This window comes from Oncorhynchus mykiss, chromosome 17, assembly GCF_013265735.2.
Source record: "Oncorhynchus mykiss isolate Arlee chromosome 17, USDA_OmykA_1.1, whole genome shotgun sequence".
Lineage (NCBI taxonomy): Eukaryota > Metazoa > Chordata > Actinopteri > Salmoniformes > Salmonidae > Oncorhynchus > Oncorhynchus mykiss.
The window spans coordinates 8,341,972-8,369,614 of record NC_048581.1 but is presented as its reverse complement, the minus strand read 5'-3'; the positions used below and the strand labels follow the sequence as shown (position 1 = coordinate 8,369,614).

At 45.8% G+C, this 27,643-nt stretch overlaps 1 protein-coding gene across 3 annotated transcripts; it reads left to right on the top strand.

Annotated features, from left to right (window-relative positions):
- The first annotated feature begins 1,893 nt into the window (after window positions 1-1,893).
- LOC110514544 lies at window positions 1,894-23,022 on the top strand. 3 transcript variants are annotated; one of them, XM_036948775.1, is made up of 3 exons: window positions 1,894-2,235; window positions 4,594-4,787; window positions 5,400-7,114. In XM_036948775.1, the coding sequence occupies exon 3, from the start codon at window positions 5,698-5,700 to the stop codon at window positions 7,030-7,032; it is 1,335 nt and encodes a 444-aa protein (XP_036804670.1). In that variant the 5' UTR covers window positions 1,894-2,235; window positions 4,594-4,787; window positions 5,400-5,697; the 3' UTR covers window positions 7,033-7,114. The 3 variants fall into 3 exon arrangements, 2 of the variants coding, with proteins under 2 accessions (XP_036804670.1, XP_036804669.1); XM_036948774.1 differs by having other exon boundaries at window positions 5,395-7,114; XR_005036780.1 differs by lacking the exon at window positions 5,400-7,114 and adding an exon at window positions 22,976-23,022 and having other exon boundaries at window positions 1,906-2,235.
- The last annotated feature ends 4,621 nt before the right edge of the window (window positions 23,023-27,643 follow it).

The following is a 27,643-nucleotide window of genomic DNA, read 5'->3' as shown; positions in this document are numbered from 1 at the left end:
GAGCCTCCACTAGCACAACAGGGGTTACCACTACTCGTCCCTCCTGTACCCGGTCCCAGTGGGATGCTTCTCGCCCTTCCCAGGGAGTATGATGGGACGGCGGCACGGTGCCAAGGTTTCCTGCTACAGCTGGACCTACACCTGGGCACCGTTTACTCGGCTCCCTCGGGAAGGGAGAGGGTGTCCTCCCTCGTCTCGTGCCTCTCGGGGAGAGCTCTGGACTGGGCAAACACTATGGGGAGAAGGGGACGCTGTGTTGGACGACTTCGAGGAGTTCACCCACCCGAGGGTAGAGCGGCGGGTGAATGTCTCTTCCACCTGAGGCAGGGGACGAGGAGCGCCCAGGAGATGGAATAAACCTTGCTGTTTGAGATAGCAAGACCATCGTGATTCGAGAATCGATTCACGTTTCAATGGAGTTTACCTCTGAACATAGCAGAAGTCTGCTTTCGCAAGACCAGGTGAACGATGTAGCAACCAGAACAGCGGGGAATTGTACACGATCAGTCGACATTATCTCTCTCTCCATCTGTCTCTCCTTTTCCCTCTCAGGTTGAGAGTGTGTCTGTGGGTTTGTTTAACTTGGTTGGGTTGTTGTTGATCTTTATCCAGAGCAGGGAGCCTTTACACAATCTCCATCATCTGTCTGTCCATGATATCCCTCCACCCCGTTGTGTTGTTGTGTTTCTCAGTTCAGTGACTCTGCACGCAATGGGGGAGACGTGGGACTGTTCAGCACAGGTAACACATGAACACAGGCGAACACACACACACAAACATACTGTACTTCTGGCACTTGGAACATGATATCAACGTGTGTGTGTGTCCCTGTGTGTCCCTGTGTGTGTGTCCCTGTTTGTGTGTGTGTTCCTTTTTGCGTTTGTGTGTCCCTGTTTGTGTTTGTGTGTGTCTGTGTGTGTGTAGGTGTGTGTCCATGTGTGTGTGTGGGTGTGTGTCCCTGTGTATGTCCCTGTGTGTGTGTGTGTGACCACTTTTTTATTGTGTGTGTGTTTGAAGGACAGGGTTGATGGTTGCTGGAGCAGGGTTCTCGTTGAGGTCAGTATTACCCAGGGCTTCCAACTGGAGCAGGGTTCTCGTTGAGGTCAGTATTACCCAGGGCTTCCAACTGGAGCAGGGTTCTCGTTGAGGTCAGTATTACCCAGGGCTTCCAACTGGAGCAGGGTTCTCGTTGAGGTCAGAATTACCCAGGGCTTCCAACTGGACCAGAGTTCTCATTGAGGTCAGTATTACCCAGGGCTTCCAACTGGAGCAGAGGTCTAAGACACTGCATCTCAGTGATGGATGTGTCACTACAGACAACCTGGATCAAATCCAGACTGTATCACAACCCGCTGTGATTAGGAGTTCCATTGTCTAGTTAAATAAAGGTTAAATAAATACCCTTTGAATTCACTATAATAGATTAGGTAAAAGTTTAGCCAAAACCATGTAGATACCAACTGATCCGCATTGCCGCCCATATAAATGTGCCTAAATTTAGGCTAATGTGCATTTTACACCATGTTCTGGTAAAAAAAATCAGATTACAGTATAATGCTTCTATGAATGCCATCCCCAAAACAATTTAATGTCATCATTAACAAACAACTTCCGACACCCATTTCTAACTCAGTAGCTATGTCACCAGCTTATACCCCCCCCCCCCAAAAAAATGTACACCAGAAAATGACAACTTCTAAATATTACGCAGCGAAAACAGCTGAATAAACATCACACTATAGTAACCTCATTATAGGCCCATTAGATAAATATTTAATTTAAAAACAATTAGATTAGATCATTACATAAATTATCACGGATTTGGCGGATCAGCTTCTTTGAATGGGTGACAGTGACTGGGTCCTTGTGCTACACCCTGTGGGGTTCCATTGATCTGTTGCCGTAGCTACACTGTATGTATCTCTAGCAATGAACACCACAGTCAAACTTTGACTTTCTTCCTCATGTACACAGGGTTTTGTTGTTGCTTTTCTGTGTAACAGGAAGAAGCTCATTGAGCAGTTGAGTTCCATGATAGCTACAGCCCACACACACACACACACACACACACACACAGGTACAGACATGTAACACAGTCAGCTATTCTGTATAAAAGACAATCCCTGGCTGTAGAGAGAAGCAGACAGACAAAGAGGAGGGAGAGACAGACTTCATCACTGACTCCAGATCTGAGGACAAACTCATCTGAAGAACCACTCACACCAATGTAAAGAGGTGAGTGGATTTACAACTGTGAAAGAACCAGACCTGTAGACTGTCTGCTCCTAATTAATACCTGACATGGCAACATGTAGATCCAGAGGAAACTTTGTCAGATTTGCAACTTTGCAGATGTTTTAAAAATTTCTATTTTTTTATAATATCATAATTGTGTAATTCAATTCTACCAACCAAACAAAGGTTTGAGTTGTCACTAGCCTACTAACAGAACGCCGTTTTGTCAGTTTCAATTGTTGAGAGAAAGGTGAACACTATTTCATCTCCCAATTTTCTTTTGAGGATTTTGGTAAGTGTGTGTGTGTGTGTGTGTGTGTGTGTGTGAGAGAGTGCATATGTGCTCGTCTCAGAGATTGTTTGACAGTATTTATTTTGATAACTATTTTATATTTTTTTAGTCTCAAAAGACCTTAAATCTTAGTCACATTTGAGTAATTTCATCCCTCATTAGTTTTAGTTATTATCAGTTGACGAAAACTCTGGAGAGTCTAGTTGAATCACATTTTGTTTAACCTTTTACTTTTACTTACTACATCATGTGCACACTTACAGTGCCTTGCGAAAGTATTCGGCCCCCTTGAACTTTGCGACCTTTTGCCACATTTCAGGCTTCAAACATAAAGATATAAAACTGTATTTTTTTTGTGAAGAATCAACAACAAGTGGGACACAATCATGAAGTGGAACGACATTTATTGGATATTTCAAACTTTTTTAACAAATCAAAAACTGAAAAATTGGGCGTGCAAAATTATTCAGCCCCCTTAAGTTAATACTTTGTAGCGCCACCTTTTGCTGCGATTACAGCTGTAAGTCGCTTGGGGTATGTCTCTATCAGTTTTGCACATCGAGAGACTGAAATTTTTTCCCATTCCTCCTTGCAAAACAGCTCGAGCTCAGTGATGTTGGATGGAGAGCATTTGTGAACAGCAGTTTTCAGTTCTTTCCACAGATTCTCGATTGGATTCAGGTCTGGACTTTGACTTGGCCATTCTAACACCTGGATATGTTTATTTTTGAACCATTCCATTGTAGATTTTGCTTTATGTTTTGGATCATTGTCTTGTTGGAAGACAAATCTCCGTCCCAGTCTCAGGTCTTTTGCAGACTCCATCAGGTTTTCTTCCAGAATGGTCCTGTATTTGGCTCCATCCATCTTTCCATCAATTTTAACCATCTTCCCTGTCCCTGCTGAAGAAAAGCAGGCCCAAACCATGATGCTGCCACCACCATGTTTGACAGTGGGGATGGTGTGTTCAGCTGTGTTGCTTTTACGCCAAACATAATGTTTTGCATTGTTGCCAAAAAAGTTCAATTTTGGTTTCATCTGACCAGAGCACCTTCTTCCACATGTTTGGTGTGTCTCCCAGGTGGCTTGTGGCAAACTTTAAACAACACTTTTTATGGATATCTTTAAGAAATGGCTTTCTTCTTGCCACTCTTCCATAAAGGCCAGATTTGTGCAATATACGACTGATTGTTGTCCTATGGACAGAGTCTCCCACCTCAGCTGTAGATCTCTGCAGTTCATCCAGAGTGATCATGGGCCTCTTGGCTGCATCTCTGATCAGTCTTCTCCTTGTATGAGCTGAAAGTTTAGAGGGACGGCCAGGTCTTGGTAGATTTGCAGTGGTCTGATACTCCTTCCATTTCAATATTATCCCTTGCACAGTGCTCCTTGGGATGTTTAAAGCTTGGGAAATATTTTTGTATCCAAATCCGGCTTTAAACATCTTCACAACAGTATATCGGACCTGCCTGGTGTGTTCCTTGTTCTTCATGATGCTCTCTGCGCTTTTGACGGACCTCTGAGACTATCACAGTGCAGGTGCATTTATACGGAGACTTGATTACACACAGGTGGATTGTATTTATCATCATTAGTCATTTAGGTCAACATTGGATCATTCAGAGATCCTCACTGAACTTCTGGAGAGAGTTTGCTGCACTGAAAGTAAAGGGGCTGAATAATTTTGCACGCCCAATTTTTCAGTTTTTGATTTGTTAAAAAAGTTTGAAATATCCAATAAATGTCGTTCCACTTCATGATGGTGTCCCACTTGTTGTTGATTCTTCACAAAAAAATACAGTTTTATATCTTTATGTTTGAAGCCTGAAATGTGGCAAAAGGTCGCAAAGTTCAAGGGGGCCGAATACTTTCGCAAGGCACTGTAGATAGCCTTGTCCTACTAGGCCTACTATCGCCTCGTATACCATAGCTGGCAACATTGTAACCAATGGCAAGCCATTATTAACCATACAGGAAGTGTGGTGGGAAATGTTGTTGTCTGAAGAGAAAGCCATGCATTGTACATCTTGTGCTTGTTCTCTCTCACTCTATTGTGGTTTGTGCAGGTGACTGTGATCTCCTCAGACCAATTGGCAGAACAGCCCAGTTCTGGCATCACAAACAGGATGATTGATTCTGCATATCCTATGGGAAGGCGTGAGGGAATTTCTCATCTGATGAAAAGACGACTAGGACCCGCCCAGACCATAGGAGACATATCATAAGTGAACAATAGAGGAACACATCTACTGACTTTTCAGTAAGTTAATTTAAATACATTTTTATTTAAAAAAATTATTAAAAAATAAAAACAATAAAACTAAACCTTAAAAATGAAGTAAATGAAAAGATACCATAGTCTTAGAGAGAAGGCTAAAGACATGGGAAGGAATAGCCCCGTTGTCTATAGGCATTGATGTGTAGTGTCTACGTGGTCTGAGAGACACTGGTAAATAGTAAATAGCCCCGTTGTCTATAGGCATTGATGTGTAGTGTCTACGTGGTCTGAGAGCCACTGGTAAATAGTAAATAGCCCCGTTGTCTATAGGCATTGACGTGTAGTGTCTACGTGGTCTGAGAGACACTGGTAAATAGTAAATAGCGCAAGGTGTTATTATATATGCATAGGAGGTAGCTGCAAGAGAACCGTTGAAGATACAGATGGAGTAATACTGGGTGTGTTTGGGCACTAAGTCAATGTGGATGTGTGAGTATGGAAATTACATGTTAACCCTTCAATGCTTCTCCCTAAAGCAGATGCCGGTGAAGACCATGACTGTGACCTAGCCATTGCCGTTGACTGTAGCCCTAGGTTAGACTTGAGAGACACCCCGTTACACTAATGACTAATACACCTTTTTCCCCAGAACAGGTTGTCCCTGCAAGGAACGGAGGAAGACATTGTAGAGAATTGTGTCCCCCCCTTAACAGTGTTCTTAGGACTCTTTTCCCACGGGTGAAGGCGTCTTTGCCGAACCTAGCAGGTGGAGCCGAACACTGTTTGAACCCAGGTGATTCCGTGGTGGTCAAAGACTTTCAGGAGAAAGAGTTGGAACGACCCCCGTCAATATCAAATTCTTCAAGACCACCCCCCACTGCGGTGAAGGTTGCTGAGAGAGATACCTGGATCCACGCGTCGCACTGCAGACGAGTTCCTGATCCAGGAGAAGATGAGGCCTCGCCAGTCCCGGCGGTGCCGTGTGGCCCTCCTCTGCTTTAGCACAGGAATGCTAATAGGAACAGTAGGCTGTCTTCTTGTAGGAAACCCGACAGAGGGTCAAATGAGTCCTGAGCCAAAGGGGCAAACACAGGCCTGGAGTAGTGGCCCAGAAGTAGATGGTCACCGTAGAAGGAGAGCCCTGCTGGGCCCTCACAACCATGAGGACAATTTGTTCTTATCTAGAGCACAAATGGTTGCCAACCTGACATCCAAAGGAAAGGACTGTTGGGTGTGTGGGTTGAGTCCGGTGAAGGTAGGGGCAGGCTTCCCCCTTGTAGGAGTCCCGATAGGGGTGAACTTTACTATAGCATTGGCAGGAAAAATACCTTTTTATACCATGACCAACAATGTTAAGGTATATAATCAACCCAATGTATTCTGTTATGTGAGACCTGATTATGTTTCACTCCCACCCATTTCAGTGGCTGGGGTGACGACTGCCCCTTGGTGTATTAGGGGATATGGAGATCACTATTTGGGGGAATTTAAATGTGATTGTACAATGAACATTAATGGATCAAATGCTTGCAATTTAAAGGTGATACAGGAAAATGGTCAGGTTGATAAGGAACCGTTTACAATTTGGTTTGACAAACATAGAACAACTCTGAGAGGAGCCCCTAATGGCACCTACTGGTTGTGTGGTAAGATGGCTTACCATAGCCTTCCCCTGAACTGGGGAGGTACTTGTACTGTTGGGTTTGTGGTGACAGCAATGAGAACCGTTCCAAACAATGACCAGAATCTGAAGGCTCTCTTTAGAGACTACAAACCTCCTGGGATGAGGAGAGATAAGAGGTCTCTGGCTGACGTCACTCACACTCAGGCACCTGCCTCCAGGTTCTTTGACGGGTTTTTCCCAGGGTATGGAGTTGCAGGTGCCCAAGACCAAATTCGTGATATCTCTAGACACGTAGAGAAAATTGGCAATGCTACTCGAAATGCCCTGAAACAATTGAATGGGGAACTAAAAGAATTGGCTGAAATGACTCTTCAGAACAGAGAGGCTCTTGACTATCTTTTGGCAGCTCAAGGGGGCACTTGTGCAATCATCGGCGATGAATGTTGTACTTTTGTCCCAGGTCGCTCTTCTAATGTGACTGATCTTGCCCAATACATTGCCACTGTTGCTAAAAATAATTCCCCACAACTAGAGCGGACGCTTGCAACTTGGTTGGAATCCCTGTTGGGAAGTTGGGGATCTCATATTGACCAATGGGCTGCAGCGTGTGTTTTTTGCTTAGTCTGCATAATTGTATTATTAGCATGCTGTAAGGCTATCTAACATGCTGTAAGGCTATCTAACATGCTGTAAGGCTATCTAACATGCTGTAAGGCTATCTAACATGCTGTAAGGCTATCTAACATGCTGTAAGGCTATCTAACATGCTGTAAGGCTATCTAACATGCTGTAAGGCTATCTAACATGCTGTAAGGCTATCTAACATGCTGTAAGGCTATCTAACATGCTGTAAGGCTATCTAACATGCTGTAAGGCTATCTAACATGCTGTAAGGCTATCTAACATGCTGTAAGGCTATCTAACAGGCTGTAAGGCTATCTAACATGCTGTAAGGCTATCTAACATGCTGTAAGGCTATCTAACAGGCTGTAAGGCTATCTTACATGCTGTAAGGCTATCTAACAGTCTGTAAGGCTATCTAACAGTCTGTAAGGCTATCTTACATGCTGTAAGGCTATCTAACATGCTGTAAGGCTATCTTACATGCTGTAAGGCTATCTTACATGCTGTAAGGCTATCTAACATGCTGTAAGGCTATCTAACATGCTGTAAGGCTATCTAACAGGCTGTAAGGCTATCTAACAGGCTGTAAGGCTATCTAACAGGCTGTAAGGCTATCTAACAGGCTGTAAGGCTATCTAACAGGCTGTAAGGCTATCTAACAGGCTGTAAGGCTATCTAACAGGCTGTAAGGCTATCTAACAGGCTGTAAGGCTATCTAACAGGCTGTAAGGCTATCTAACATTCTGTAAGGCTATCCAACATGCTGTAAGGCTATCCAACATGCTGTAAGGCTATCCTACATGCTGTAAGGCTATCTAACATGCTGTAAGGCTATCTAACATGCTGTAAGGCTATCTAACATGCTGTAAGGCTATCTAACATGCTGTAAGGCTATCTAACAGGCTGTAAGGCTATCTAACAGGCTGTAAGGCTATCTAACAGGCTGTAAGGCTATCTAACAGGCTGTAAGGCTATCTAACAGGCTGTAAGGCTATCTAACAGGCTGTAAGGCTATCCAACATGCTGTAAGGCTATCCAACATGCTGTAAGGCTATCCTACATGCTGTAAGGCTATCTAACATGCTGTAAGGCTATCTAACATGCTGTAAGGCTATCTAACATGCTGTAAGGCTATCTAACATGCTGTAAGGCTATCTAACATGCTGTAAGGCTATCTTACATGCTGTAAGGCTATCTTACATGCTGTAAGGCTATCTAACATGCTGTAAGGCTATCTAACAGGCTGTAAGGCTATCTAACAGGCTGTAAGGCTATCTAACAGGCTGTAAGGCTATCTAACAGGCTGTAAGGCTATCTAACAGGCTGTAAGGCTATCTAACAGGCTGTAAGGCTATCTAACAGGCTGTAAGGCTATCTAACATGCTGTAAGGCTATCTAACATGCTGTAAGGCTATCTTACATGCTGTAAGGCTATCTAACAGGCTGTAAGGCTATCTTACATGCTGTAAGGCTATCCAACATGCTGTAAGGCTATCTAACATGCTGTAAGGCTATCCAACATGCTGTAAGGCTATCCAACATGCTGTAAGGCTATCCTACATGCTGTAAGGCTATCTAACATGCTGTAAGGCTATCTAACATGCTGTAAGGCTATCTAACATGCTGTAAGGCTATCTAACATGCTGTAAGGCTATCTAACATGCTGTAAGGCTATCTAACATGCTGTAAGGCTATCTTACATGCTGTAAGGCTATCTAACATGCTGTAAGGCTATCTAACATGCTGTAAGGCTATCTAACATGCTGTAAGGCTATCTAACATGCTGTAAGGCTATCTAACATGCTGTAAGGCTATCTAACAGGCTGTAAGGCTATCTTACATGCTGTAAGGCTATCTAACATGCTGTAAGGCTATCTTACATGCTGTAAGGCTATCTAACAGGCTGTAAGTCTATCTAACAGGCTGTAAGGCTATCTAACAGGCTGTAAGGCTATCTAACAGGCTGTAAGGCTATCCAACATGCTGTAAGGCTCTCTAACATGCTGTAAGGCTATCTAACAGGCTGTAAGGCTATCTAACAGGCTGTAAGGCTATCTAACAGGCTGTAAGGCTATCTAACATGCTGTAAGGCTATCTAACATGCTGTAAGGCTATCTAACATGCTGTAAGGCTATCCAGCATGCTGTAAGGCTATCCAACATGCTGTAAGGCTATCCAACATGCTGTAAGGCTATCTAACATGTTGTAAGGCTATCCAACATGCTGTAAGGCTATCTAACATGCTGTAAGGCTATCTAACATGTTGTAAGGCTATCTAACATGCTGTAAGGCTATTCTCCCTGTCTAATACGGTCTCAGCAGCACTCGTGTTTAATGCTCTTCAAGAGGATGGTGAGCTGCCGAAGCTGGATGAGCTTCCCTTTCCCACTGTAGATTGAGACGATGAGTAATAACTGAAGGTTGTTTTTGTTTGACAAGTTTATGAAGGTTTAAAGTTGAGTTAATCATCTATATTAACACCATTGTGGTAAGAGCTATGGAAACAATGGTTAAACATCGAGCAACAAATCCCTTGTGTGTGTATTTTTTGATAGATTGACTCTCGTTGATAAAAGTATAACCTTGACTGTAGCTTTATTACGATGATAGTATTTCCGTAAATGAACTTGTGTAATGAAGCACGTCTATCGTTGTCTCTGATTGGGAACCATACTTAGGTAGCTTTTCCCCACCTATATTTTGTTGGTAGTTATTTTCTGTTTAGTGTTTTCTGCACCTGACAGAACTGTTCGTTTGGCTCTTTGTTATTTTGTTTCAGTGTTCAGTTTAATAAATAATCATGAACACGTATCGCGCTTTGGTCCACTTCTTCACGCAACGACGAGCGTACAGAACTACCCACCACAAGCGGACCAAGCAGCGTGGTATGGAGGAGCAGAGGGTTCAGGACTCCTGGACACTGGACAGAAAGGGACCATGGAGACAGGCTGGGGAATATCACCGCCCGAAAGAGGAACTGGAGACAGGCTGGGGAGTATCACCGCCGGAAAGAGGAACTGGAGACAGGCTGGGGAGTATCGCCGCCTGAAAGAGGAACTGGAGACAGGCTGGGGAGTATCGCCGCCTGAAAGAGGAACTGGAGACAGGCTGGGGAGTATCGCCACCGGAAAGAGGAACTGGAGACAGGCTGGGGAGTATCACCGCCGGAAAGAGGAACTGGAGACAGGCTGGGGAGTATCGCCGCCGGAAAGAGGAACTGGAGACAGGCTGGGGAGTATCGCCGCCGGAAAGAGGAACTGGAGGCAGGCTGGGGAGTATCGCCGCCTGAAAGAGGAACTGGAGACAGGCTGGGGAGTATCGCCGCCAGAAAGAGGAACTGGAGACGGGCTGGGGAGTATCACCGCCGGAAAGAGGAACTGGAGACAGGCTGGGGAGTATCACCGCCGGAAAGAGGAACTGGAGGCAGGCTGGGGAGTATCGCCGCCGGAAAGAGGAACTGGAGACAGGCTGGGGAGTATCGCCGCCCGAAAGAGGAACTGGAGACGGGCTGGGGAGTATCACCGCCGGAAAGAGGAACTGGAGACAGGCTGGGGAGTATCACCGCCGGAAAGAGGAACTGGAGACAGGCTGGGGAGTATCGCCGCCGGAAAGAGGAATTGGTGACAGGCTGGGGAGTATCGCCGCCGGAAAGAGGAACTGGAGACAGGCTGGGGAGTATCGCCGCCGGAAAGAGGAACTGGAGACACGCTGGGGAGTATCACCGCCCGAAAGAGGAACTGGAGACAGGCTGGGGAGTATCACCGCCCGAAAGAGGAACTGGAGACAGGCTGGGGAGTATCACCGCCCGAAAGAGGAACTGGAGACAGGCTGGGGAGTATCGCCGCCAGAAAGAGGAACTGGAGACAGGCTGGGGAGTATCACCGCCTGAAAGAGGAACTGGAGACAGGCTGGGGAGTATCGCCGCCAGAAAGAGGAACTGGAGACAGGCTGGGGAGTATCGCCGCCAGAAAGAGGCACTGGAGACAGGCTGGGGAGTATCGCCGCCAGAAAGAGGAACTGGAGACAGGCTGGGGAGTATCGCTGCCGGAAAGAGGAACTGGAGACAGGCTGGGGAGTATCACCGCCCGAAAGAGGAACTGGAGACAGGCTGGGGAGTATCGCCGCCAGAAAGAGGAACTGGAGACAGGCTGGGGAGTATCACCGCCTGAAAGAGGAACTGGAGACAGGCTGGGGAGTATCGCCGCCAGAAAGAGGAACTGGAGACAGGCTGGGGAGTATCGCCGCCAGAAAGAGGAACTGGAGACAGGCTGGGGAGTATCGCCGCCGGAAAGAGGAACTGGAGACAGGCTGGGGAGTATCGCCGCCTGAAAGAGGAACTGGAGACAGGCTGGGGAGTATCGCCGCCGGAAAGAGGAACTGGAGACAGGCTGGGGAGTATCGCCGCCAGAAAGAGGAACTGGAGACAGGCTGGGGAGTATCGCCGCCGGAAAGAGGAACTGGAGACAGGCTGGGGAGTATCACCGCCGGAAAGAGGAACTGGAGACAGGCTGGGGAGTATCACCGCCGGAAAGAGGAACTGGAGACAGGCTGGGGAGTATCGCCGCCGGAAAGAGGAACTGGAGACAGGCTGGGGAGTATCACCGCCGGAAAGAGGAACTGGAGACAGGCTGGGGAGTATCACCGCCGGAAAGAGGAACTGGAGACAGGCTGGGGAGTATCGCCGCCCGAAAGAGGAACTGGAGACGGGCTGGGGAGTATCGCCGCCCGAAAGAGGAACTGGAGACGGGCTGGGGAGTATCACCGCCGGAAAGAGGAACTGGAGACAGGCTGGGGAGTATCACCGCCGGAAAGAGGAACTGGAGACAGGCAGGGGAGTATCACCGCCGGAAAGAGGAATTGGAGACAGGCTGGGGAGTATCGCCGCCGGAAAGAGGAACTGGAGACAGGCTGGGGAGTATCGCCACCGGAAAGAGGAACTGGAGACAGGCTGGGGAGTATCACCGCCCGAAAGAGGAACTGGAGACAGGCTGGGGAGTATCGCCGCCAGAAAGAGGAACTGGAGACAGGCTGGGGAGTATCACCGCCCGAAAGAGGAACTGGAGACAGGCTGGGGAGTATCGCCGCCAGAAAGAGGAACTGGAGACAGGCTGGGGAGTATCACCGCCTGAAAGAGGAACTGGAGACAGGCTGGGGAGTATCGCCGCCAGAAAGAGGAACTGGAGACAGGCTGGGGAGTATCGCCGCCAGAAAGAGGAACTGGAGACAGGCTGGGGAGTATCGCCGCCGGAAAGAGGAACTGGAGGCAGGCTGGGGAGTATCGCCGCCGGAAAGAGGAACTGGAGACAGGCTGGGGAGTATCGCCGCCGGAAAGAGGAACTGGAGACAGCTAAAGCTGAGAGGCGGCAATACGAGGAGGAAAGTCAGTGAAGCAGGCAAGAGAGGCAGCCCACGGGGAGATTGGCGGAGTCAGGCTATAGACCTGAGCCAGCTCCCCGTGCTTACCGGAAGCAGTGTGGTACTGGTCAGGCACCGTGTTATGCGGTAAAGGGCACGGTGTCGCCAGTACGCGCTCATAGCCCGGTGAGCTATAGGCCAGCCCCCTGCAAGTGCCATGCGAGAGTGGGCATCCAGCCAGGGCGGAGTGGCTAAAGTGGGCATTCAGCCTGGAGGAGTGGTGCCAAGGTTGCGCACCAGAGCTCCAGTGCTCCCCCACAGCCCGGTTCATCCTGTGCCTCCTCTACGCACCAGGCCTCCTGTGGCAGCCCCGCGCACCAGGCTGTCTCCGCGTCTCCTCCCTCCAGCGACGCCCTCCAGTCCGGAGCCTGAACATAGAACGAGGGTGCCCAGTACGGGGCCCACTACGAGGATACCCAGTCCGGGGTCGGCGGCGAGGGTCCCTAAACTAGAGGCGCCACCAAAGTGGGCCAAGCCAGAGGTGGAGCGGGGTCTACGTCCTGCACCAGAACCACCACCAAAGAGAAATGCCCACCCAGACCCTCCCCTATAGGTTCAGGTTTTGAGGGGGGGTACTGTCACGCCCTGACCTTAGAGAGCTTTTTTATGTCTCTATTTTGGTTTGGTCAGGGTGTGATTTGGGTGGGCATTCCCCCCCATGCAGACGCCTCAGAATGGTTGGGTAAGCTGTTTGAAGTGTTCATCCGATTGGATAAAAAAAGAAAAAGATCCCCACTTCTGAAACCAAAGCAAATAAGACTTCTCTGGTTCAATGTGGGTAGTGAGACAGGATATCCACAACATACTACTCCTGTCAGTGTTTCCGCTGTCCTTCTCTGGTTCAATGTGGGTAGTGAGACAGGATATCCACAACATACTACTACTGTCAGTGTTTCCGCTGTCCTTCTCTGATTCAATGTGGGTAGTGAGACAGGATATCCACAACATACTACTACTGTCAGTGTTTCCGCTGTCCTTCTCTGATTCAATGTGGGTAGTGAGACAGGATATCCACAACATACTACTACTGTCAGTGTTTCCGCTGTCCTTCTCTGGTTCAATGTGGGTAGTGAGACAGGATATCCACAACATACTACTACTGTCATTGTTTCCGCTGTCCTTCTCTGGTTCAATGTGGGTAGTGAGACAGGATATCCACAACATACTACTCCTGTCAGTGTTTCCGCTGTCCTTCTCTGGTTCAATGTGGGTAGTGAGACAGGATATCCACAACATACGACTCCTGTCAGTGTTTCCGCTGCCCTTCTCTGGTTCAATGTGGGTAGTGAGACAGGATATCCACAACATACTACTCCTGTCAGTGTTTCCGCTGTCCTTCTCTGGTTCAATGTGGGTAGTGAGACAGGATATCCACAACATACGACTCCTGTCAGTGTTTCCGCTGTCCTTCTCTGGTTCAATGTGGGTAGTGAGACAGGATATCCACAACATACGACTCCTGTCAGTGTTTCCGCTGCCCTTTCCATCATGTTTTCAAGGCCAAACCTCAAATATTTCCTCCTACACATATGAGAGCATTAAATGCGAATAGGGCGTTAGGGCTGGAAAATGCCAGTGTGCCAATTTGTTTATGATTATTACAAACAAGAAAACTTTTCAAAGAGAAAACAGAACTCTACTTTTAGTTTAAATAAAGGACTTACCTGACACAGTAGAAAATGTATAAATGAATAGCTGTAAATAAAGTACATCCAAAATACATAAAACTACTTTCTAATCATGGCCTGTAAAATGGCCATAAGCTGTGCCTCCCTGGCGGTCTCCTCCTCCTCCTGCCTCCACATCGGGACCCTTCTGGGAAGGAGGGAGGGATGTGGAGGCAACTGTTCCCTTTTGATTCCATGGTTATCCATTTACTTTCCACATTTTTTCTGTAAGAAACATTTCAATTTAGCTCTCAATACAATTCCCAATAGCGTAAAGGGTTAAGGGCGTCACAGTGGGGAGAACAAGTATTTGATCACCTAGCAACCAGTAAGAATTCCGGCTCTCACAGACCTCCTGTTCTCCACTCATTACCTGTATTAACTGCACCTGTTTGAACTTGTTACCTGTATAAAAGACACCTGTCCACACACTCAATCAAACAGACTCGAACCTCTCCACAATGGCCAAGACCCAGAGAGCTGTGTAAGGACATCAGGGATAAAATTGTAGACCTGCACAAGGCTGGGATGGGCTACAGGACAATAGGCAAGCAGCTTGGTGAGAAGGCAACAACTGTTGCCGCAATTATTAGAAAATGGAAGAAGTTCAAGATGACGGTCAATCAGCCTCAGTCTGGGGCTCCATGCAAGATCTCACCTCGTGGGGCATCAATGATCATGAGGAAGGTGAGGGATCAGCCCAGAACTACACGGCAGGACCTGGTCAATGACCTGAAGAGAGCTGGGACCACAGTCTCAAAGAAAACCATTAGTAACACACTACGCCGTCATGGATTAAAATCCTGCAGCGCACGCAAGGTCCCCCTGCTCAAGCCAGCGCATGTCCAGGCCGGTCTGAAGTTTGCCAATGACCATCTGGATGATCCAGAGGAGGAATGGGAGAAGCTTTTTGGTCTAAACTCCACTTGCCGTGTTTGGAGGAAGAAGAAGGGTGAATACAACCCCAAGAACACCATCCTAAACGTGAAGCATGGAGGTGGAAACATCATTCTTTGGGGATGCTTTTCTGCAAAGGGGACAGGAACACTGCACCGTATTGAGGGGAGGATGGATGGGGCCATGTATTGCGAGATCTTGGACAACAACCTCCTTCCCTCAGTAAGAGCATTGAAGACGGGTCGTGGCTGAGTCTTCCAGCATGACAACGACCCGAAACACACAACCAGGGCAACTAAGGAGTGGCTCCGTAAGAAGCTTCTCAAGGTCCTGGAGTGGCCTAGCCAGTTTCCAGACCTGAACCCAATAGAAACTCTTTAGAGGGAGCTGAAAGTCCGTATTGCCCAGCGACAGCCCCAAAACCTGAAGGATCTGGAGAAGGTCTGTATGGAGGAGTGTGCAAAAATCCCTGCTGCAGTGTGTGCAAACCTGGTCAAGAACTACAGGAAACGTATGATCTCTGTAATTGCAAACAAAGGTTTCTGTACCAAATATTAAGTTCTGCTTTTCTCATGTATCAAATACTTATGTCATGCAATAAAATGCTAATTAATTACTTAAAAATGATACAATGTGATTTTCTGGATTTTTGTAACTCAGTAACTCAGTCTGTCCTATAGATGGCAGCACTGCTACAGCTGCAGTAACTCAGTCTGTCCTATAGATGGCAGCACTACTACAGCTGCAGTAACTCAGTCTGTCCTATAGATGGCAGCACTGCTACAGCGATACATCGTATGGTATCCATCAGCCACAGATCTACGAGCAGTTAAGCCAAAACACATCTTAATACTAACCATTTGGCCTATCACCCTAGAGAGGGGAGGGAGGTGCTTTTTGGGAAAAGGTCAAACAACAAAAATGTCCTTAACACTGTCACAACGATGTGTTCTCTCTCTCTGTCCCCCCCTCCTTCTTTCTGTGTCAGAATCCACCTCTATTTTTCTCTCTCTGTCTACCATTGTCTCTCTCCCCCAATCCCTCGCTGTCCCCTTCTCTCTCTGTCCACCATTGTCTCTCTCCCCCACTCCCTCACTTTCCCTTTCTCTCTCTGTCCACCATTGTCTCTCTCCTCCACTCCCTCGCTGTCCCCTTCTCTCTCTGTCTACCATTGTCTGTCTCCTCCACTCCCTCGCTTAACCTTTCTCTCTCTGTCCCCCACTCCCTCTCTCCCCCACTCCCTCGCTGTCCCCTTCTCTCTCTGTCCACCTTTGTCTCTCTCCCCCACTCCCCCACTCCCTCGCTTTCCCTTTCTCTCTCTGTCCCCCACTCCCTCTCTCCCCCACTCCCTCGCTGTCCCTTTCTCTCTCTGTCTACCATTGTCTCTCCTCCCCCACTCCCTTGTTTTCCCTTTCTCTCTCTCTCTCCTACCCCTCTTCTCTTCAATTCCCCTTCTTTGTCTCTATCTCCTCACCTCTCTCCCATTTTTTTGTTTAATCTTCCTCTCCATCCCTCTCGCTGTCTGTCTCCACCTGCACTCTCATCTCCCTAGAGGTGCATCGTGGGTCTGATGCTTTGGGGATGCCCTGAGCTCTGAGGCACTCTCTCTCTCTCTGTATCTCTGTATCTTTCTCTCTCTCTCTCTCTCTCTCTCTCTCTCTCTCTCTCTTTCTCTCTCTCTGTATCTCTCTCTCTCTCTTTCTCTCTCTCTGCATCTCTCTCTCTCTCTCTCTGTATCTCTCTCTCTTTCTCTCTCTCTGTATCTCTCTCTCTCTCTTTCTCTCTCTCTGTATCTCTCTCTCTCTCTCTCTCTCTCTCTGTATCTCTCTCTCTCTCTAGCAGCAGTGCCAGCGGTGCCTGCACATGTGCCCAGCTAAGCCATCTGCTGTTAGAAGTGAAAGCTGTCCAGCCGACAGACACACTATGAGAGCACGTACATGAGACATCTCAGACACACTGTCATGACACAACCATTCCACTACTTCTGACCGGGGTACATAGGGAATAGGCTGCTAATTGGGACACACACATTCCACTACTTCTGACCGGGGTACATAGGGAATAGGGTGCCAATTGGGACACAACCACTGTCATCAAGAAGCTTGACAGACTTAGACGTTCTAATACACTGGTTGTATTGGCCCTGGTCTATAGTAGTGTACTATGTAGGGAATAGGGCCCTGGTCAAAGGTAGTGTACTATGTAGGGCCTTGGTCAAAGGTAGTGTACTATATAGGGCCTTGGTCAAAGGTAGTGTACTATATAGGGCCCTGGTCAAAGGTAGTGTACTATGTAGGGAATAGGGCCCTGGTCAAAGGTAGTGTACTATGTAGGGAATAGGGCCCTGGTAAAAGGTAGTGTACTATGTAGGGAATAGGGCCCTGGTCAAAGGTAGTGTACTATATAGGGCCCTGGTCAAAGGTAGTTTACTATGTAGGGCCCTGGTCAAAGGTAGTGTACTATATAGGGAATAGGGCTCTGGTCTATAGTAGTGTACTATATAGGGGATAGGGCCCTGGTCAAAGGTAGTGTACTATATAGGGAATAGGGCCCTGGTCAAAGGTAGTGCACTATGTAGGGAATAGGGCTCTGGTCAAAGGTAGTGTACTATGTAGGGAATAGGGCCCTGGTCAAAGGTAGTGTACTATGTAGGGAATAGGGCCCTGGTCAAAGGTAGTGTACTATATAGGGCCCTGGTCAAAGGTAGTTTACTATGTAGGGCCCTGGTCAAAGGTAGTGTACTATGTAGGGCCCTGGTCAAAGGTAGTGTACTATATAGGGAATAGGGCCCTGGTCAAAGGTAGTGTACTATATAGGGAATATGGCTCTGGTCTATAGTAGTATTCTATATAGGGAATAGGGCTCTGGTCTATAGTAGTGTACTATATAGGGAATAGGGCCCTGGTCAAAGGTAGTGTTCTATATAGGGAATAGAGCTCTGGTCTATAGTAGTATTCTATATAGGGAATAGGGCTCTGGTCTATAGTAGTGTACTATATAGGGGATAGGGCCCTGGTCAAAGGTAGTGTACTATATAGGGAATAGGGCCCTGGTCAAAGGTAGTGCACTATGTAGGGGATAGGGCCCTGGTCAAAGGTAGTGTACTATGTAGGGAATAGGGCCCTGGTCAAAGGTAGTGTACTATATAGGGAATAGGGCTCTGGTCTATAGTAGTGTTCTATACAGGGAATAGGGACCTGGTCAAAGGTAGTGTACTATATAGGGAATAGGGCCCTGGTCAAAGGTAGTGTACTATGTAGGGAATAGGGCCCTGGTCAAAGGTAGTGTACTATATAGGGAATAGGGCCCTGGTCAAAGGTAGTGTACTATATAGGGAATAGGGCTCTGGTCAAAGGTAGTGTACTATATAGGGAATAGGGCTCTGGTCAAAGGTAGTGTACTATGTAGGGCCCTGGTCAAAGGTAGTGTACTATGTAGGGAATAGGGCTCTGGTCAAAGGTAGTGTACTATGTAGGGGATAGGGCCCTGGTCAAAGGTAGTGTACTATGTAGGGAATAGGGCCTAGGGCCCTGGTCAAAGGTAGTGTACTATATAGGGAATAGGGCTCTGGTCTATAGTAGTGTTCTATACAGGGAATAGGGCCCTGGTCAAAGGTAGTGTACTATATAGGGAATAGGGCCCTGATCTAAGGTAGTGTACTATATAGGGAATAGGGCCCTGGTCAAAGGTAGTGTACTATATAGGGAATAGGGCTCTGGTCAAAGGTAGTGTACTATGTAGGGGATAGGGCCCTGGTCTATAGTAGTGTACTATGTAGGGGATAGGGCCCTGGTCTATAGTAGTGTTATGTATAGGGAATAGGGCTCTGGTCAAAGGTAGTGTACTATATAGGGAATAGGGATCTGGTCTATAGTAGTGTACTATATAGGGAATAGGGCTCTGGTCTATAGTAGTGTTCTATATAGGGAATAGAGCTCTGGTCTATAGTAGTATTCTATATAGGGAATAGGGCTCTGGTCTATAGTAGTGTTCTATATAGGGAATAGGGCCCTGGTCAAAGGTAGTGTACTAAATAGGGAATAGGGCTCTGGTCAAAGGTAGTGTACTATATAGGGAATAGGGCTCTGGTCAAAGGTAGTGTACTATGTAGGGCCCTGGTCAAAGGTAGTGTACTATGTAGGGCCCTGGTCAAAGGTAGTGTACTATGTAGGGGATAGGGACCTGGTCAAAGGTAGTGTACTATATAGGGAATAGGGCCCTGGTCAAAGGTAGTGTACTATGTAGGGAATAGGGCCCTGGTCAAAGGTAGTGTTCTATATAGGGAATAGGGCCCTGGTCAAAGGTAGTGTACTATGTAGGGGATAGGGCTCTGGTCTATAGTAGTGTACTATGTAGGGGATAGGGCCCTGGTCTATAGTACTGTACTATGTAGGGGATAGGGCCCTGGTCTATAGTAGTGTTATGTATAGGGAATAGGGCTCTGGTCGAAGGTAGTGTACTATATAGGGAATAGGGCTCTGGTCTATAGTAGTGTACTATATAGGGAATAGGGCTCTGGTCTATAGTAGTGTTCTATATAGGGAATAGAGCTCTGGTCTTTAGTAGTATTCTATATAGGGAATAGGGCTCTGGTCTATAGTAGTGTTCTATATAGGGAATAGGGCTCTGGTCTATAGTAGTGTACTATATAGGGAATAGGGCCCTGGTCAAAGGTAGTGTACTATATAGGGAATAGTGCTCTGGTCAAAGGTAGTGTACTATATAGGGAATAGGGCTCTGGTCAAAGGTAGTGTACTATGTAGGGCCCTGGTCAAAGGTAGTGTACTATGTAGGGCCCTGGTCAAAGGTAGTGTACTATGTAGGGGATAGGGCCCTGGTCAAAGGTAGTGTACTATATAGGGAATAGGGCCCTGGTCAAAGGTAGTGTACTATGTAGGGGATAGGGCTCTGGTCTATAGTAGTGTACTATGTAGGGGATAGGGCCCTGGTCTATAGTAGTGTACTATGTAGGGGATAGGGCCCTGGTCTATAGTAGTGTTATGTATAGGGAATAGGGCTCTGGTCAAAGGTAGTGTACTATATAGGGAATAGGGCTCTGGTCTATAGTAGTGTACTATATAGGGAATAGGGCTCTGGTCTATAGTAGTGTTCTATATAGGGAATAGGGCTCTGGTCTATAGTAGTGTACTATATAGGGAATAGGGCCCTGGTCAAAGGTAGTGTACTATATTGGGAATAGGGCTCTGGTCTAAAGTAGTGTTCTATACAGGGAATAGGGCCCTGGTCAAAGGTAGTGTACTATATAGGGAATAGGGCCCTGGTCTATAGTAGTGTACTATGCAGGGGATAGGGCCCTGGTCTATAGTAGTGTTATGTATAGGGAATAGGGCTCTGGTCTAAAGTAGTGCACTATGTAGGGAATAGGGCTCTGGTCTAAAGTAGTGCACTATGTAGGGAATAGGGTTCTGGTCTAAAGTAGTGTACTATATAGGGAATAGGGCTCTGGTCTATAGTAGTGTTATGTATAGGGAATATGACCCTGGTGAATAGTAGTGCACTATATAGGGAATAGGGCTCTGGTCTATAGTAGTGTTCTGTATAGGGAATAGGGCTCTGGTCTATAGTAGTGTTCTATATAGGGAATAGTGCTCTGGTCTAAAGTAGTGCACTATATAGGGAATAGGGCTCTGGTCTATAGTAGTGTTGTATATAGGGAATAGGGCTCTGGTCTATAGTAGTGTTTTATATAGGGAATAGGGCTCTGGTCAATAGTAGTACCACTATATAGGGAATAGGGCTCTGGTCTATAGTAGTGTTTTATATAGGGAATAGGGCTCTGGTCTATAGTAGTGTACTATATAGGGAATATGACCCTGTTGAATAGTAGTGCACTATATAGGGAATAGGGCTCTGGTCTATGGTAGTGCACTATATAGGGAATAGGGCTCTGGTCTATAGTAGTGTTCTATATAGGGAATAGGGCTCTGGTCTAAAGTAGTGTTCTTTATAGGGAATAGGTCTCTGGTCTAAAGTAATGCACTATATAAAGAATAGGGCGCCATTTGGAATGCACTCACTGTCATCAAGAAGCCTGACAGAAGCTTGACAGAAGCCTGACAGTCTCCACCTGCACTCTCGTCTCCCCAGAGGTGGATCGTGGGTCTGACGCTTTGGGGATGTCCTGAACTCTGTGGCAACATACACTCTCTCTATATATATCTCTCTATATATATATCTCTCTATATCTCTCTCTCTCTCTATATACAGTGCCTTGCGAAAGTATTCGGCCCCCTTGAACTTTGCGACCTTTTGCCACATTTCAGGCTTCAAACATAAAGATATAAAACTGGCTATAAAATCCGGCTTTAAACTTCTTCACAACAGTATCTCGGACCTGCCTGGTGTGTTCCTTGTTCTTCATGATGCTCTCTGCGCTTTTAACGGACCTCTGAGACTATCACAGTGCAGGTGCATTTATACGGAGACTTGATTACACACATGTGGATTGTATTTATCATCATTAGTCATTTAGGTCAACATTGGATCATTCAGAGATCCTCACTGAACTTCTGGAGAGAGTTTGCTGCACTGAAAGTAAAGGGGCTGAATAATTTTGCACGCCCAATTTTTCAGTTTTTGATTTGTTAAAAAAGTTTGAAATATCCAATAAATGTCGTTCCACTTCATGATTGTGTCCCACTTGTTGTTGATTCTTCACAAAAAAATACAGTTTTATATCTTTATGTTTGAAGCCTGAAATGTGTCAAAAGGTCGCAAAGTTCAAGGGGGCCGAATACTTTCGCAAGGCACTGTATGTATCTCTCTCTCTCTCTCTCTCTCTCTCTCTCTCTCTCTCTATATATATATATATATATATATATATATATATTTCTCTCTATATATATTTATCTCCCTATATATATATATATATATATATATATATCTCTATATATATTTCTCTCTCTCTCTCTCTCTCTCTCTCTGTCTCTCTGTCTCTCTGTCTCTCTGTCTCTCTGTCTCTCTGTCTCTCTGTCTCTCTGTCTCTCTGTCTCTCTTTCTCTCTCTCTCTCTCTCTCTCTCTCTCTCTCTCTCTCTCTTCCTCTCAGCGGTGTCAGCTGTGCCTGCAGATGTGCCCTGCTAAGCCATCTGCTGTAAGAAGTGAAAGCTGTCCACAGACAGACAGACAGACTGAGAGCACGTACATCAGGCGTCTCAGACACACTGTCATGACACACCCAGAGCGTCTAATACTCTGGATGGCTACCAAATGGAACCTTGTTCCACTAATTATTCCACTATGTATTGCACTACTTATTCCACTACTTATTCCACTATGTATTCCACTACTAATTCCACAACTTATTGCACAACTGATTCTGTTACGTATTCCGCTGCATATTCCATTACTTATTCCACAATGTATTCCACAACTTATTCCACTACTTATTCCATGATGTATTCCACTACTTATTACACAACTAATTCCACTACGTATTCCAAAACTTTTCCCACAACTAATTGTGCTACATATTCCACAACGTATTCCATTACTTATTCCACTACTAATCATGCTATGTATTCCACTACGTATTCCACTACTTATTCCACTACATATTCCATTACTAATTCCACTATAAATTCCATGACGTATTCCACTACGTATTCCGCTACATATTCCACTACTTATTCCTCTACTTATTCCGCTACGTATTCCACTACTATGAGTGCCATTTGGGACCAAAAGCTTTCAATTAGGATTTTTAGCTGCAGATTTGAATACGACATTCTAGGTATTGGGAGGCACAGTAAATGTACACAAGTGGAAAGGTTTTAAATATGGCCAACTTGTTTGAACATTAACAAAATAATTGTGTTCATTTAGAACTAAATGATTCTGGAATGTGTATGTAGAATGTGTATCTATGCCTTACATGTTTAAAATAAGTCAATACATGATGTGTATTTGTGTCCTATCCGGTGTCCTGTGTGAATTGAAGTATGCTCTCTCTCTTTCTCTCTATCTTTCTTTCTCTCTCTCGGAGGACCTGAGCCCTAGGACCATGCCCAGGACTACCTGGCATGATGACTCCTTGCTGTCCCCAGTCCACCTGGCCGTGCTGCTGCTCCAGTTTCAATTGTTCTGCCTGTGATTATTATTATTCGACCATGCTGGTCATTTCTGAACATTTGAACATCTTGGCCATGTTCTGTTATAATCTCCACCCGGCACAGCCAGAAGAGGACCGGCCACCCCACATAGCCTGGTTCCTCTCTAGGTTTCTTCCTAGGTTTGGGCCTTTCTAGGGAGTTTTTCCTAGCCACCGTGCTTCTACACCTGCATTGCTTGCTGTTTGGGGTTTTAGGCTGGGTTTCTGTACAGCACTTTGAGATATCAGCTGATGTACGAAGGGCTATATAAATAAATTTGATTTGAAATTTGATTTGCATACACTGTCATCAAGAACCTTAACAGAACCTTAACAGAAGCTTGACAGAATCTTAACAGAAGCTTGACAGAAGCTTGACAGAATCTTAACAGAAGCTTGACAGAAGCTTGACAGAAGCTTAACAGAAGCTTGACAGAAGCTTGACAGAAGCTTAACAGAAGCTTGACAGAAGCTTGACAGAAGCTTGACAGAAGCTTAACAGAAGCTTGACAATCCACTGAGTTGTTGAGTCAGTCAAATACAACAGACACTGAGAGACATGTTCAGCAACTCTTAGAAGACAATGGAAATGGACAATAGGAATACTTGTTTACTGTCTCCTTGGTAACATGTTTTTAACAATAAATAAGCAACGTGTGTTTTTAAACAATAAACACATTTTGGTTAAAGAGGAAGAAAGAAGGAATTAAAACAACACTGCTTATGGAGGGATTTTCGTCTCCTAAAAGCAACAAAGAGTTTTCTACACAGAACATCCAAGGCCTCAGGAGACTATGAACCAAGTCTACATCCCAAATGGCACCATTTTCTTCATGGTCCTTGGTCAAAAAGTAGTGCACTATTTAGGAAGCAGGGTTCCATTTGGTTTGTTGTCTTCAGAGGCCTTGGGGATGGTCTTTGTAGATGTTTTGGTATTGAAATGAGACGTAGAGCGTTAGAGGAAGTGGGGGACTTTAGAAACAGACACGTAACACAGAGCAGCTGTCAATCAAGATTCTAGTTCCTCTGTTCTCAGGTCATCCAGTTGCTGACTGTTCCTACGGTAACTATAGGACTGTTCTTACTGTTCCTACGGTAACTTTAGGACTGTTCTTACTGTTCCCACGGTAACTTTAGGACTGTTCCTATGGTAACTTTAGGACTGTTCCTATTGTTCCTACGGTAACTATAGGACTGTTCCTACTGTTCCTACGGTAACTATAGGACTGTTCTTACTGTTCCTACGGTAACTTTAGGACTGTTCCTACTGTTCCTATGGTAACTTTAGGACTGTTCCTACTGTTCCTACGGTAACTATAGGACTGTTCTTACTGTTCCTACGGTAACTTTAGGACTGTTCTTACTGTTCCTACGGTAACTATAGGACTGTTCTTACTGTTCCTACGGTAACTTTAGGACTGTTCCTATTGTTCCTATGGTAACTTTAGGACTGTTCCTACTGTTCCTACGGTAACTATAGGACTGTTCTTACTGTTCCTACGGTAACTTTAGGACTGTTCCTACTGTTCCTATGGTAACTTTAGGACTGTTCCTACTGTTCCTATGGTAACTTTAGGACTGTTCCTACTGTTCCTACGGTAACTTTAGGACTGTTCTTACTGTTCCTACGGTAACTTTAGGACTGTTCTTACTGTTCCTACGGTAACTTTAGGACTGTTCCTATTGTTCCTACGGTAACTATAGGACTGTTCCTACTGTTCCTACGGTAACTATAGGACTGTTCTTACTGTTCCTACGGTAACTTTAGGACTGTTCCTATTGTTCCTACGATAACTATAGGACTGTTCCTACTGTTCCTACGGTAACTATAGGACTGTTCTTACTGTTCCTACGGTAACTATAGGACTGTTCCTATTGTTCCTACGGTAACTTTAGGACTGTTCCTACTGTTCCTACGGTAACTTTAGGACTGTTCCTACTGTTCCTACGGTAACTATAGGACTGTTCTTACTGTTCCTATGGTAACTATAGGACTGTTCCTGTTGTTCCTACGGTAACTATAGGACTGTTCTTACTGTTCCTACGGTAACTTTAGGACTGTTCCTACTGTTCCTACGGTAACTATAGGACTGTTCTTACTGTTCCTATGGTAACTATAGGACTGTTCCTGTTGTTCCTACGGTAACTATAGGACTGTTCCTACTGTTCCTACGGTAACTATAGGACTGTTCTTACTGTTCCTACGGTAACTATAGGACTGTTCTTACTGTTCCTACGGTAACTTTAGGACTGTTCTTACTGTTCCTATGGTAACTTTAGGACTGTTCTTACTGTTCCTACGGTAACTTTAGGACTGTTCTTACTGTTCCTATGGTAACTTTAGGACTGTATTTCTTTAATGTAGTTTTGTAATTGACTAAAACAAGCAGACAACAAGAATATTGCATTTGAAAAGGGTCAAGTTGTGAGTCAATGGGGTAACCTAGGTAACCACAGGTTGTTTTCTCTACAGGCGAACGTTCTACTAAACAAGGACTGGGTCTATCGGACTGTTCCTACGGTAACAATAAAACTACAGGACTATTCCTACAGTAACTACAGAACTAAAGGACCTGTTGTGCAAGAGATAAAATGTACCGCCCAGCAACAATGATGTCAAATGTTCCCCTTAGAAAACACATACACACACACACAAACTCTCGCGCACGCACACACGCACACATGCACACACCTACACACACACACACACACACACTCAAACTCTCACGCACACACACACACACACACACACACACACACACACACACACACACACACACAGAGCCCATAGCAGGAATTAGCCTGTGTTTTAAAGACAGAGAGATCAATGGTTGTGTGATTATTTTGTTTCCTAATAACTGGAGACAGGATCGATAGGTGATTCAACTTCCTGTGAAGACGAGCCCTGGAGCCTGGAACCCTAGACCTTAACCTTATTACACCTATATGGACATAGGTAGGTGTGTGTGTGTGTGTGTGTGTGTGTGTGTGTGTGTGTGTGTGTGTGTGTGCGTGCGTGCGTGTCTTATAGAGAACATCATTAGACAAACAGCAGTAGAGGGTTGTTTTTTAACTGTCGTTCAGCCCTCCAGACAACATCCTTGTGTCACCCTACGACTTACTGTAATCCTTTATCTTACCCTTATGAGCTCTTATGCTGCTCTTATGTCACCCTATGACCTGCCATAAGCCCTTATGTAACCCTTACGAACCCTTACAAACGTAGGTGGGTAAACGGGGATCACCATCAGCGGTGAGTAAAGTAACACTCCCTAGACATTCAATGGGTTTACCCTCTACTACCCCACTGCTTACAAACTCTTATGATATGCTTATGTCACCCTACGACCTGCTATAACCCCTTATGTAATTCCTTACCAAAACCTTTAAGTCACTCTCTTGTCATTAGAGTTCTGCAAGAGTCCTAACACACACTGACCCTGTTAACCTCATTTAATAACACTCTGTAGGCCCTGTAGTTAACACACACACACACACACACACACACACACACACACAGTGCTAACTAAATGAAAGGTTCAGTGATGGGGTTAATAGATGAAGAGAGGAAGAGGACGAGAGGAGGAGGAATAGATGAAGAGAGGAAGAAGAAGAGGGGAAGAGGAAGAGATGAAGAGGAGGAGGAAGAGTGGAGGAGGAAAAGAGGAAGAGAGAGGAGAGGAGGAGGAAGAGAGGAGGAGGAAGAGGAAGAGGACGAGAGGAAAAGTAAGAAAGGAGGAGGAAGAGGAATGGGAAGAGAGGAAGAGGAGGAGAAAGAGAGGAGGAGGAAGAGAGGAAGGGAGGAACAGAGGAGGAGAAAGAGAGGAAGAGGAAGAGAGGAGGAGAGGTGAGGAAGAGGGGATGAGAGGAAGAGGAAGAGAGAAGGAGGAGAGAAGGAGGAGAGGAAGAGTGGAAGAGGAGGAGGAAGAGAGGAAGAGGAGAGGAGGTGGAAGAGAGGAGGAGGAAGAGATGAAGAGGAAGAGAGGAGGAGAGAAGGAGGAGCGGAGAGGAAGAGAGGTCACAATATCCCCCTCAGATCAGATCCTCACTCTAACCCCCTGCAGAGAACAAATACAATAAACAATACAATAATAGCTGCATGTCACAGTCACACTTGACTGTGACATGTGTTTGTCTTACCCTACCTTATTTGAATGCAGTGACAGAATGTGGTTCTGGATAAGACATCAAACTGACTGTATGTGGTTCTGGATAAGACATCAAACTGACTGTATGTGGTTCTGGATAAGACATCAAACTGACTGTATGTGGTTCTGGATAAGACATCAAACTGACTGTATGTGGTTCTAGATAAGACATCAAACTGACTGTATGTGGTTCTGGATAAGACATCAAACTGACTGTATGTGGTTCTAGATAAGACATCAAACTGACTATGTGGCTCTGGATAAGACATCAAACTGACTGTATGTGACTCTGGATAAGACATCAAACTGACTGTATGTGGTTCTGGATAAGACATCAAACTGACTGTATGTGGTTCTGGATAAGACATCAAACTGACTGTATGTGGCTCTGGATAAGACATCAAACTGACTGTAT

Excerpts from the sequence above, each read along its gene's own strand:
- LOC110514544 (XM_036948775.1), top strand. The coding sequence starts at position 5,698 with ATGAGGCCTCGCCAGTCCCGGCGGTGCCGTGTGGCCCTCCTCTGCTTT.